Consider the following 14028-nt stretch of genomic DNA (forward strand, 5'->3'; position numbering starts at 1 on the left):
CATCTTGTGCGGGAGGAGGCGGCAGCAGCAGCAGCAGCAGCAGCAGCGCGGAGGAGCCGCGGCCGCGCCTCCCGCCCGCCTCCTTCCCGGCTTCCCTCCTTCCCGGCTTCCCTCCTTCCCGGCTTCCCTCCTTCCCGGCCCCGCCGTCCCGCTGCCGCGGCGCCATGTCTGCCGAGAGCCCCGAGCCCGCCTCGGCCGAGGAGCAGAAGGTGGGTGGCCGGGCCGAGAAGTACAGGGAGGCCCGCGGGGCTTCTCCCGCTTCCATCGGCGCGGCCGAGCCTCTCCCTCCCTCAGCCGAGCGAGCCCCGCGGGCCGCAGCGTCTCCTGGGCCCGGCCGCCCCTCAGAGTACCGGCTGCCCCTGCTGTCCGCCGCCGCGCAGCAGGGCCGGGCGGCGCTCCCCGGGCGGGACGGGCCCCGCCGCCTGCGGCCGTGTGGGGCTGGAGGCGGAGGAGCCGCACCACCGTGATGGCTCGGGAGCTGGTGTTCCCTGGCGATCCTCGGTGTGCTCTGGCCTGGCCGGGCCGATGGCGCTCCCTCTCTCGTTCTCCGGCTTCGGCCCCGCTCCCTCCGGGTGCTGCGCGGGCCGCGCCGTGCTGCACGATGGGCTGCGGCTCACGATCGCAGCGGCGGGGTGGACACCAGCCACAATCCGGAGGCTAAACGTCTGTTTCATTTCTAGAAAATGTTCCGCTTTTAATGTAATCAGTTCAGGAGAAAAAATACCCAAATCACAACGACCGTGACCTGTGCTAGTTAAGGCTTCTAGAAGGAATAACTGGCTGGGTTATCTTGTGGTGGCCCTCTTATGTCATCTCTGTAGCTAATAATTGTATCGTTTCTCAAGTGGGATTTGGTTTCATAGATGGCTGTGCTGTGACTTTAAGAAGCCGTTTGTTTTTTAGTCTTGTCATTGCTGTGGGAGCCTGGTTGCAATCCCCGCGGCTATGATCCGGAGAAGTTATGAAACACAAGTACTGCTTTGAAGGACGCTAAAAGAAAAAGCTTAATCTACCTCATCTGATAAGTTTTTGTTTAATAATTTACAATTTGTAATATGAGTTAGTCGCACGAGTAGAGCTTTAGGAGTTAATATGGAATGATACCTTCTCAATAGGTGGTGTAATCAGAACCAGCTTCTTAGGCAGGTCTGTAATCTGCTCTTAAATAGGTGTGTTCTGCAGTGTGGCTTAACGTTCATGCTAGGTAGGCTGCTGAAGGGATACTGTTCCTGTTCAAAGCCTATAAAAATAAGTCCCTGGCCTGTGCAGCACTCCTAGAATAGCTCTGTAATAAGAGCATAGTTAAACATGTGGCAGCAAGTTTATTGTAATGCCTTCTAGGGTGTTCTTATGAAGTCAGGTGACTGGGGCTGATCTTCCTAACGAACTTTCAGACTGAAGTCTTGAAATGTCATGTTTATGCAGTGCTTGGAAAAATTACCCTTTATTTGAGAGACGGGAGTTCCTTGCTGATCTCCTAATTTAGTTTTATTCTTATAAGGTGTTCAAGAAAAATTATATAACATCAATAAAAGAAAATTTGGCTTTCTGCAAGATTATGTCTTAGTCTGATACTGTGATATCAGTGCCGTTATGACATTGCAATATTAACCTCCACTAAAACTATTTGTCTGGGTAGGCAGAATTGAACATTCACTCAGTTAATGCTTAGCTCTGGAGCACTTACATAAACAACCCATTTTGCAGTACTTACTTGTATGTATGCTTAAAAAAGATGATGCCCCTAAATGAACTTTGAGGCAGTGTTTTCATAATCAGAGATTTTTTCTAAACTTTTCTGACATGCTGTAAGAAGCTTGTGCTGAGCGAGAAAGGTTTTTACCTACAGTGATACAAACTGAAAATCTGCCAAAGACCAGCGTTTCCTGTTCTTGGTATGAAAACTCAGGACAGTGACGGGGAAGTTCAGAAACAAAGGAAGTTTGGATATAGGAAAACGTATGTTTGCTTGACTCTTTTTGCCTTAAAAGCCTGTATTTTTCAGGAAACTGTTAGAGGTGGTGCATTTTGTTGCTGTGCTTTTGCCACATCAGTTTGCTGTAGGGTTGTGCTGTTGCCATGTTTTTCCCATTTTCTGCTTTGCATTTTGTCGAATGTCTTCTGGTAAAGATGAGCCATTCATACCAGAGTTTTAAAAGGTTGATGGCTCTTTTTTATAGCCATGCGGGTCAGTTGTCCAGCAGATACAGAACTTTATGCCGCTAGAACCACTGCAAAGATTAAAAGCAAAAGCTGTCTTTTAAGTGAGTTAGGTAACTACTGCCTTCCTGGTAGATCATTTTAATGACTTCATGAGCTGTGTCAGATTCCTGTAGAGAACTAAAATTATAACTTTTGTGTGGTTGTCACTGGGAAGAAGAGCGTGGTATATCTTGATTCCTGCCCACTCCCCAGTCATTTGTTAGTCACTTGGTTGTTGCTTCTGTAATTCAAGGGAGAATGTTCTGAATGTAGGAGTGGCTTGGATTAAAGTCTTCGGGGCTCAGCAGCACATCTCCGAGAGTGTTCAATACCATCTAGTCCTCAGAAGAATATAAGATCAGGACGTGCAGGCAGTGATCTTCCCAAGAAAACTCTCCGAGGTCTCAGCAATCTGATTTAAAAGGCTTCTGAGCTGCAAATGAACACATCGAATTGCTTTCTGAATCTAAGTTCTTGGCACCCCCTGTATCCTTCAGCAAGGAGTTCTGCAGCTTAACTGTATTTTATGTGAAGAACTGTTGTCTTAAGTATTTTTTGAACCTGCCATCAGCTGGTTTTGTTTGACACCCCAGGTCGTGGTATTGAAATTCTTTCATTTGTGTTCCATGTGTTTTTGAGTCTTAGTTGTTGTTGGTCATCAAGAAGAAGCAGCCGTGCTCTGTATCCTTTTGAGCTGCATTGATGCGTAACACAGTGTTTGTGTTTGGATTGCTTGCTGTGCCATAATTTGTCAGCCCTGTGAGTTTGTATAAATGTCTCCTTTGATGCACCGTGAATACATATTTATCTAAGCTATTTATTGTTGGTCCTCTCATCTTAAAAAATACGTCCTTTTGGTTTTTAGTGGCAAAATAATGCCCCCTCAAATACTCTGTCTGTTGGCTCAGCAGTGAGTACCCAGTGATTCAGCATTAGATGTTGAAAGTGTTGAGCTGAAAGGATTACTTTTGAGCAAATCCAGTCCATGTTGGCATTCTGATGAACCACAATAGGGAGAGCAGCAGTTGCGTGATCTTTGTAATGCACGAGAACTGCAGGCTTGGCTAGCGTGATACTGCCTCGTGAGAAGTAGTGTGGTTCTCTGTCCGTAGTGTCAGGGAAACTTGCCCTTTATTTGTGTTTGTATTTTGCATTGTATTGCCTAGCTGCATTTTCATCTAATAAAAAGCAGTGGTTCCTGTTGTCACAGAAGTTTCTCTTCAATTGTTATGAGAGTTTCTATTTTTTCCTTGGGAGGACCGTTAATTCAGCTTCCTGTTGTATTGTGCAAAGCTGTCCTTGAGGTGTTGTGGCTAAGTGGAGCAAGTAGAAAATGTTATATTCTAAATCATGTATATCTATTCATCATAATGTTACAATGTTTGTTTCTGAGGCATCTTACCAGAAAGATGTTGAATCTTACACAACCTGGAGCATTTTACAAGGAATAGAGAAGAGCACCTAGGGATAGGCGAGTGTGGTGGTGGTGGCTCTCGTTCCTCAGCAGTTCTGGCTTAAGTAGCTCCCAGCTCCTTGTGTTCCTGTCCTCCCTGCTGCTGTGTTAACATACCTGTTTGTGCAGCTGCTTGGTCATCCAGGCTCTGGAAACCGATCCAAACAAAACAGCCCAACAAGGGGAGAAGAAAAAAATGATTAAATGGTTATTTTTCTGCTGAATCAGTTTCTGTAACCCCTTACTAGGGAGTACAGGCAGTCATGCTGATTGATGCAATGCAAAGGATGATGACAGGCATGGAAAAGAGTCTGAAGGGGCTGCCTAAGCAGCTCTTAAGTGGACATGAAATCTTAGTCATAGATGAATGAAATCCTCCTGATTTCAATGGCAATTCTTACTTCCTGCCTGAAAGTCTTTCTGTGACTTCAGGTGATAGTAACGATTCTACACTACAGCAGTCAGTGCAAATCATTACATATTTTCTCTGAACTAGCAGTGGTTTGCATTAAAAAAAAAAAAAAAGGCTGTGGCCAAATAGTGGAAAAAAACAAACCAAGGATTTTGAATGAAAGATATTTTAGAAACTATCCAGTAGAATAACTTGTACTTCATACATCAAATATCTACATGGATGTGGACCAGATGAGTGTGAAGTAGAGGCCAGTGAACAAATTGCAGTTTAGCTAAATGAGTATCTCTTAAATTATTATTTTGAGCATCCATGTTTTACGGTATACTCATAAAACAGGCATTTTATTTTACACAAATGCACTATCCAACTGTCTTCATCCTCATAATTTCAGGATAATTATAGACATGTATAGAGAAACACAGTATTGCTATTAATGTAACAGCAGGCATGTTTTTGAGACTGTTTCACAGTGAATATTAACACATTACAGCTGAAGCAGCCTTACAGATCAACGTGGCAGTGGAAGTGCCAGTCTGCCTGTGCAACTAAATGACGAAATGGGCATTTGGAAGAAAAGTCCTGTGGTTCTTGCTCAGTATTCAACATTTGTTTGTTCTTAGTGGACTCCTTGTTTTGACAAAAAAAAAAAAAAGTTTAAAAGTTTTGTTTGAGGCTTTTTTTCAGGCTTGAATAATTCAAACTACTTTTCTTTGAGGGGGAAGTGTGCACATCTTCAGTATCTCCAGGAAGGGTGTCTTAAAAGGGGAGGTTGAACCCCTTCAGTTGCTGTCAGGATTTGAGAAAGAATGTATGAAAATGTCTAATCAGATAATTGTTATGCTCACTTGGTAGCAGCAATGGGCATGTGGGTGTATTACCTGCAAAGCTGTTCTGCATAAATATACACTGCTGTATGTTTCACTTAGAGTATCACTGATTGTCTTTCAGGAAATGGAAGATAAGGTAATAAGTCCAGAAAAAGCTGAAGAAGCAAAATTGAAAGCAAGATACCCTCATTTGGGCCAGAAGCCAGGAGGCTCAGACTTCTTGAGGAAGAGGCTTCAAAAAGGAGTAAGTTCCTTATTGTCCACAGGGTATGGACAACAAAATCCAAAATTCCTGTATCTGCGATTTTTTCCCCATTCCACAGGCCTTTGCATGGAACGAGTCCTAAGAACTTTAAATTTTGAGAAAGCACGAGGAAGAGAAATTTGTCTCTGCAAAACAAATGCCAGGTTGGCAGGATAGCTGTTTACAGCATCAGTGGCTCAACCACACTTGTTATAAAAAATTAAACTTAGAAGCTGCTGTGATAGACTTGAAAAAACATTAGGATAGAAACTCATCCTGATTTTATCATGCTCATTCTTAACCCCCAAAATTGATGTCCACTCCTTTTATCCATGTTTCTAGCACATGAAAGTTTGGTGTCTGCTGTTAGACCAGGCATCATCTGACATTAGTGGTTTGAGAATGGTAGTATTATTCTGGATATACTCCCAGACCAAAAAATAATGATAGAAGAATGAAGAGTGAGTGAATATTTCAGCATTGTTCCACATCTAACCAGTGTCTCTTATTTTCTTAGCTATTTGATCGGGGATTTTTTTTTAGTGTAATTATTCATAGAGTGATTATGTAATGCCTTTCAGGCATGCTAGAACCCTGTTCTTGGAATAATCCTAGTATGTCACTGTTTCTGATGGTGCTTTCATTGCTGTCACACTGTTGTGTGTTTTTTTCTACTAGTGTCTGGGCCCTTTCAGTACAGGCAATGATTCCAAGTATAAATACTTGGCAAACCAGCTGGTGGAGTTCAGTGCTGATCTAAATCTGTGCTATCTGGTAACATCTCTTGGGAATTGTTGCTGTTGGCAGGTTTTTTGGATAATGTTTGTCTCCTAAGTTGGAACATACAAAGCAGCTAATGGCTGCTGGGCCTGGGCAGGTGGTAGATGAGGCGACTCCCTCTGAGTTATGCTGCTGCGAGGTCAAAGGCAGCCTGAATGAGACTTCATCGGGTTCAGGGTATGTGTAGACACAGAAGGGAGTGGTGAGTATGTATTGTGATGATATCTCAGGAAAGCAGGCCAGCATTCACTCAGCAAGGATTGATAGCCATAAAGGAATTAGGACTGCTTGCACTTGGTGCAAACGTGAGAAAATCTCACCACAAGCAGTAACAACCTGTACAATATCTTCATCTTAATTATACACTATTGAATGCAAAGGTTCTTGCAGCATTTACTTTCAAATTTGAGCACAGACAGATCAATGGCCATCTTAATTGACTTTTGCTACTCTTGGTAAAAGATAGCATAAACTTGTGGATTCCAGTTCATGATATGCCTTCTGCAGTTCCTGATGTGGTGATATAGCTTTCTTCCATTTTATTTTTTATTATTTCAGTTTAGTGTGCTCGGTGTCTTAAATGAGGAGGTATCTTTACTTGATGGAGATTCTGGTGTACACTGGGCTGCCTGTACCAAGGAAGGTTTAAAATAGAGTGAGGGTAGTGTGTGTGCTTTCAGGTAGTGTTTCTGACACAGAGGCACTTGGACAGACATAATTGGTTTGAAGGGAATGCTCAAATGCAGGCCATCTGTGAGAAGCTAGAATAAATCAGGAAAATGCTGAGCATTTTGCAGCTGGTTGGTACTAATGCAGAATAAAGACTGATGGCAATGTGCTGCCTGGAAGCACTTAGACACAGCAGGTAGTGATGGCTGTTGTTCAGCTGACTGAGGACTAAGCTTGTACAAAACTAACTGAAGACTCTGCTCTTCAGAGATGGTTGTGATTGTAAGAGTAGTTAGTGCTGTAAATCTTAATCCTGAATCTAATTTTTTTTGCCTCATATGAAATCTGTTCAAAATAATGGATTACAAGTATCTTAGTGGTAGACCTCATGGTAAGACGTAAAAACAATGCAACCATTCCTGCAAAATGTGTCAGGGAGCAGTTGAAAACTTGATGCAGAGCTGGGATGAAATTCCATGCATCATCTCACCATGATGTGGATAAATAACAGTCATTTGGCTTTGACATGCATAGATAATTTAATATTCTGAGAAATGTGGCTGCTCTTAAAAGTAATGCTAATAAAAACTTGCTGATATATTAAGGAACACTGTTTTTCAACAAGGAATTTCAAACTTAATTTACTTTTGTATTCAGAAAAAAATGGAATGTGGGATAATAATTTCCTTGACATAGTTCAGAAGGACTGTACAGTAGATTTGACTTTGCTAAATAATTGGTTTGGGAACTTGAGGGATTATAGTTTCACTGTTTTAACATGTGCAGAGAAGGGGTTTTCTTGTTAGCACGCAGTTTCATGCTGCTTTGATCTCTGATGTGATAGACCAGGCTCTGTTCTCCAGCTTTAATTTGTGCATTGTTTGGTTATTCTGTGTAGCAGAACCTGTTCACTGCAACAAAATTTGCAAACCCCAAGGTTTCAGTTGTGGGAGATGAGCTTTTGGTAAAACCAGGGCAAAAATAATGTTCGCATTATTGTTCACAATAATGTTCACAATGATGTTAAGAGTTTAGCTATCTGTGCTTAATAGTCTTGATAATAACTTTTTTTAATCAATGTAGAGCCACCTTGACGAATCAGGGAGATTTTACAACCTTTTAAAATTTAAAATACCTATTTAACAATGTAATTCAGTGTATACATCTGATAAGATTTCAGGCTTTTAAGTATATGTGTTTTGTCTTCTAGCAAAAATACTTTGATTCTGGTGATTACAACATGGCTAAAGCAAAGATGAAGAATAAGCAACTGCCTACTGCAGCTCCTGACAAGACAGAAGTCACTGGTGACCATATTCCTACTCCACAGGATCTTCCACAGCGAAAACCATCTCTTGTTGCTAGCAAGCTGGCTGGCTGACGAGAACAGCTGAACTGCATGATTATTCTCATTCCTGTTCTTTCTCCTTAATAGTTATTTCTCACCCACCCTCACATCCCCCTTTTTCTTTCTTACACTAAGTCATGAGACTGACAGCTTTGCAGGTAGCGATAGCATGTGCTGCTATTGTAAGGGAATACTGTTAAGAGTAAAACGTAGTATTTGGACTAGTTGAGAACAATGCACTGATTTAAAAGGACAAGTTTGGTTAGAGCAATGTAATCTACTTGAAAATGTACATATTGCCCATTTCCTAGTGTAGGACTGGTTCCAGCAAGTGACATCGCAAGTTTTACAACTTCTAATGTTTATGCTTTTGTTATTTCATCTTAATTACAGCATATTTGTATTTAATATAACCTCCAGTTGTGTTGGGTTTTTCTTCCGTGTTTGGGTTTGTTGTCTAAAATAGAGGTTTAGACCACAAGTTGCTGGATGGTAAAGCATGTATAAAAACAAAGACAGGGCTCTGATTGAATTTTGTTTCTGCTTTTAAACTTGAACGGCCTTAAACCTGTTTCAGCTTTAACAATAGAGTTTTTACTTGGGCAATATTTGCCCATTCTGGCATAACTCTTGTGAACCTAGTGCTTATTGACAACTGCCTGTTGAAGCTGGTGTTCTTTTCAGTTCCGTAGCTTAGGACACACTTTCGTTGAAGATGTGGATGAAGTGTGCATGTGCATAGACTGTTGAATTCACTCTTGTGCCATTCTTTGTAAATACAATAGTTTTGCACAACCTTTTGCAAACGTCTATTAGTTTTACATTTTAAAAAGCAGATAATGTGCCAATCAAAGCACAAGTGATTCTGTATCTTTCAAAGTCTTGTCCTGAAACTAAGAGCCCAGAATCTTGCTACTGAAAGTAAAAATTGTATACCTGAAATTTGTGAAACACATTTACACTTGACTCACACTTAACGCTTTTGCAGTTGTACATTTTGTTTCACAACAATATCCAGCGTTCAAATAGAAATCTGGAATTTGTACCTATATTTGCAGGCAAGTGCCCTTTCTCTTCAGTAGTTGTTTAAGCTTTTAAAGCAGAAATGCTCTGTTGATATGGAATATGACTAAGTGTACTGTTCTAGAGAGTTCCCTGTGTGGCAAACACCATATCTAGGCTCACTAGCATTTGATATGCAGTTACCCTTGGGCTATTTTAGACTTCTGGAAGCAGAAAGGTATCTTTTTTTTTTCCTTGGACTCCTGAAGAGGTAGTAAACGATTTCCTTTTCTTTGTTCTACAGCAGCCCCTCATTGGTTTTGGGAAAATAAATATCTGGAAAGGTATTTCTATAATGACCTATTGAGAAATAGGTAACTTTTCATATCAGAAAATAGGAATGAACTCCATTTCATGTTTATGATGAAGGTTGTAAGTACTAGATAGCCAAAATACATAGTTGATATTAGCCAGGTGAATTGATGCATTTAAAAGCATGTTAGTTCAATGAAATCAGAATATTGTAAGTGGTGTATGATCCATAATATAATTGATTTTCATTTGAGTAGTCACAGCCTTCACATTCTTTGGGGGAACAAGAAACTCTTTGGGAAGATCAGTTTACTGAATGCCTCTCTTTTAAAAAATAGTTTGGTAACAGCCTATTGAGAACAAAGCACCAATGTGAGTATTTTAAGAGAAAATACTTAAAGATGCATGATTTTAGAAGCTTGTACTTGGTGCTGACATATTCAGAAAGGTCTTGGGGTATAAAGGACTGCTAGTCAAAACCAGTGCTGGCCCATATCTTCTGCAATGCTCTCTTCTAAAGGCAAACAAGGTGGTCAAGAGAAAATGAATAGTCTCTATTTGGTCCTGTTCTGGTCAGAACATACAGTGTCTAGGTAAGGGTTTTGATTCAGAGAAGCACTTCCAGAGAATTTCAAAATTGCTAACCTGATTCTTTTGAAGTCCATACAGCCCTTTTCTAGTAATTAGATGGGCTTTGTCAAGCTTGTCCTTACTCCTTATACTCCCCTAGTATTACAAATAATTTGTGGTTTTTGCAGAACTTTTTGCAGTTTGAAAGAAATGGACCTACCTGACTTCTTTAAGAAATTAGGCTGGAAGAATAACACAGAAACTGGAATACTGAAGCAAGCTGCTTTTTACAGATGTTTGTTCTAATGTGAAAACCCCTCTTTATTTCTTTCTATAAATGAAATTGAAACTTAATGATAAGACTGGGCCTGAAAGAAATGTTGAACAGCTTAAGGTGACTTGCTGTGTATTGTCTGGTGCCACTATTCTGTAGCTCCCCTAAGGTGAGTTCTCTTGATCTTTGGGAAGGTTTAAAAAGATAGCCATTTAAATTTAAACATTCCACTCACTTAGCTACAACTCAGCTTGCCCTGCTGGTTGGACAACACAAGCTCTTCCGATGCTCACTCAGTGACTTGCAGTTCCTAAGATTACTACAAATCCTGCTATGAATATATTATCCATGTGTATATTTGAAGTACTGTAATACTAACTAGGTCAGTGACTGATTATGAGCCTTCACATCTGACAGACCTCAGCAGCAGGCACAGCTATTTTGATTCTATACACTGTATAAAACTTAAGTCCAGTAGTCACTTAACAGTAAATGGAACATGACTGCAAATCGATGCTTACTTTCAGCTTACTCCAGCAAGATAACTCAGCTATCCAAACTGATGTACATAATGTATTATATGAGTTTTACCATTTGATAATTGCCTTTTTCAAAGAAAACCTGTCCACACTATAGACTGGCAGTCCCTTTCATATCTTGCCTTTAAAAATAGATGGTGTTTAGTTGTTAGAGTAGTACTCATGTAGGCTTGTAATAGAAGATAGCACCAACATTTTATTTGAGATAGTTAAGTGGATTAATTACAACTTCACAGATATGTCCCCAAATCTGTAACACCAAAGGCTTCTCTCTCATTGTTCTTGATGTAGTAGGACAGTGTTTGCGTAAAGGCCACAGGAGTACACTTTGTTGGACATATTTACACCCAGTCAAGATGTTAAGGTGATAAAAATGTCAATTGTTCTTTACAAACTTACACATTGTATAGTATACAGAATAAATTGATTTACTTAGTTTTTATTGCAACATGGAGGTTTGTCTCATCTTTACTGTGGTTTCCTAAACAATACTGGATACTTAGGTATTCTCTGTGGAAAATTTCTAAACCCTAAATCTTGCTACTCTGTATCATTAAAAATATGACTGGGCTTTGGTTTCTAGTATGTTAGACTACAGAATTACTTTAATGTAATCACATTTATATATATTTCAGTGCTTATTTTTCTATTAAGGCAATTAAAGCTTATTGTTTGAAAACTCCGTAACAGATGATTGTTTTGGTCCCTTGCACTGAATGAAGGGGATGTCTGGGAACCAGCCTGGTGCAAAGAAGTTGGCATTGCTTTAGACTGTTGGCCTAAATATGGCAACATTTCCAGAAATCACAATGCTGGAAAAAGTCCAGCTAATTTCCCAGTCAGTCTGAGGCTGGGGTACTGATCTTTGCACAGCTTCGAGAGCCATAGGGTGTTACTTACACAGTTCGCTCAGTGCCCAAGGTTACAGTAACACCCTCTGTGCTCTGCATACCTGCATGGTACACAATTGTCTCTCTTCCAACACGTCTCTTGCATTAAATTTCAGAGTTCTTAACTGCTCATCAGTGCTGGCTGAAACCAGCCCTGTTTGTTTTCTACAGCTGAAGTCTTCAGGCCTGGTCCATGGAGTGTGAGAATATGGGCTTGGCAGAGAACTCACTGCTCGCTTGTGGTACAGTGTGACAACAGAATAGGAAGCCCTATGTGAGAAGGGAATTTCTCTGCCACAGTTGAACAGATGATAGATGTGAACGGAACACAGATGTAAGAAGAAAGATAGGACAGATGACATAAAAATTCAGTATAAAATTCTGCATGTGGACTGTGTCAGTTACATCAGCTATACTTCGTTATCTGGAACACCCTGGGATCTGTGCTCTGAAAAAAGTGCCATCTTTTCAAAAAGATGTGCAAGGTAAGAGATGAGGTCGTTTAAAATCTTGCCAGCAAATATTTGATGCAAGAGATGCATCTTAAAGTAATAAGTAGTCAGTCTGGATATATTACAAACAGGTTGTTTCTTGGCAACTTTCAGTGCCCCCAATTTCTGTCCTTAATGGCAGATTTGAAATCCTGGTTTATGCAAATTGTGTCAAATCATAGCATATTTTGGACTCAGATATCTATTTTTTGCTGTCGCTTATAATTACATTTGGCTCCTGAGCTCCAGCTGTGAATGGCTGAGATCAGTAATCCACAGTCCAGGCGAACTCCTGAAATGAGTGTCTTTGAATTTAGAATAGATATCCTGAGGAAAGGGTTCAAAATAACGGCTAGGAAGCATCCCACAGTCAGAGGGGAGGTCCAGGTCCTATCTGAAAACAAAACTGACTTTTCAGTTGTTGACAATTTCAGTGTTGCACATGAAGGATGACTGGTAGCTTTAGTATAGATCTCTGTGGTGTGCCTTGGCATACAGATGAAGAGCAGCTATGTAAACTGCTTAGCCAAAACCTCACCCCTGACCTGGACAGCAGTTCCCAGGAACCTGTTCTGGGCTTTTTATAGCACTGAGAGTGAATGTCCTGTTCTGCTGATGGGAGTGAGCCTCCTGGCATGGGACAGCAACAGCAGTTGTGGTTGATAAGCCTGGACATATGGGTAGAACATGGAAAAAAAAGTATTTTTAAAATTCAGCTCACATTATTTTGAACTCTCCCAGCATAATCATGCATTGTTTTAATCTCTATTCTGAATTTACCAACCTTAGTTTCCTAGCTGTGAAGGCCATATATCTGCACCTAATACAAACAACTCTGGGTAAGCTCCGTATTTTCATCTTGGCTATTTTTCATTTGTACTTGCTACTTTCTCCATCTCCTTCCTAGATAGCAGCAGCAAAGTCCAGCTAAGCATCTATTGGGAGTGTTTGTTTCAGGAGTCAGGATAGCATTTTCTCTCTCTGTTACTAAGTTGATGAGTGATCTCTGACCCATCTCTTTCATCAGTCTCTCTGTAAAGGTTTGTCTGTTTCTTTCCCGTCACGGTGAGTTTCAGGTGCAGTACTGATACTACCCACTGAATACAGCTGTTAGCTAAAACAGCTGAATTCTGAGAGAGGATAAAGAGTCAAAAGCACTTTGGTGGACAGTGTGGCAAACATACATATTTCAAACTTGTTTTGTATTTTGGACTACTTGGAGTAGTAGGATGCAATTCCAAGGTGAAAAAGGAAAACCAAGAAAGAGAGTAGTATCTTCAGTTCTGCTGTCAGAAGAACTCCTGTCATAACCTGAGCTGTAAAAAACAGACATTAACGATTCATAAAGCAGTGGGGTGTCATCTTGAGACTTTGCTGGAACATGGAGTAGGCTTTTCATTCCGATTTGACATGGATATTAAACTTTTCAAAGATGTGTACCTCTGTGTCTTGGTAACAACTGGACTTAATTATTGAAGGAACTGGTTTGGGCCCATTTCCCTTTAGTGGTTTCAGTAATGGTTTGAACGACAGATGCAATCAAGCTGAAGGAGGCTGTAAACAATTTGAAGGATGGGATTAAAATCGGAGAGAAAAAAAACCCCAAAACTGGAAAACTTGGAAAAAAAACAAAACCAAAAAAACCAAACCCAAAACCTGAGAAATATATGCCAAATGCACAATGTGAATAACTGGAGGGGTGGTAGGATGGCAGCCAGGCACACAGAGGCTGCAGCAGGATGTAAACCCAGCGCGACGAGGCTCATCTCCCGCCGGCTCTGAGAGAGGACCGGCGCCGGTGAAAGGAAGGGACCGGACCGCTCCTGCGCCTGCTGGTGCCCGGGGTGCGGAGCCTCCTCCGCGCCTCCAGCAGAGCACGGGCTGGGGGCCAGCCAAAATTATAAACACCCCTGATGAAGAAACGAGCAATTTGCTCGGTCTATGAGAGAAAAAATAAAATTAATTATAAAAACCCCAGGATGGTGAGGGAGAGGAGGAATACCGGTTCTAGC

General features: G+C 41.0%; 1 protein-coding gene across 5 annotated transcripts; it reads left to right on the forward strand.

The window, feature by feature from the left end:
• Positions 1–11322, forward strand: ARPP19 (cAMP regulated phosphoprotein 19). Of its 5 annotated transcripts, none has more exons than XM_042039559.1 (3): positions 1–209; positions 5019–5141; positions 7801–11322. In XM_042039559.1, exons 1-3 carry the CDS (start codon positions 165–167, stop codon positions 7969–7971), a joined length of 339 nt encoding a protein of 112 aa, XP_041895493.1. In that variant the 5' UTR covers positions 1–164; the 3' UTR covers positions 7972–11322. The 5 variants fall into 5 exon arrangements, with proteins under 5 accessions (XP_041895493.1, XP_041895497.1, XP_041895496.1 ...); XM_042039563.1 differs by lacking the exon at positions 1–209 and adding an exon at positions 2443–2798; XM_042039562.1 differs by lacking the exon at positions 1–209 and adding an exon at positions 2443–2795.
• The last annotated feature ends 2706 nt before the right edge of the window (positions 11323–14028 follow it).

Source organism: Corvus kubaryi, unplaced genomic scaffold (genome assembly GCF_017639235.1).
Source record: "Corvus kubaryi isolate FWS band 111438036 unplaced genomic scaffold, C.kubaryi_AGA036_p1.0 37394, whole genome shotgun sequence".
NCBI classification, from domain to species: domain Eukaryota; kingdom Metazoa; phylum Chordata; class Aves; order Passeriformes; family Corvidae; genus Corvus; species Corvus kubaryi.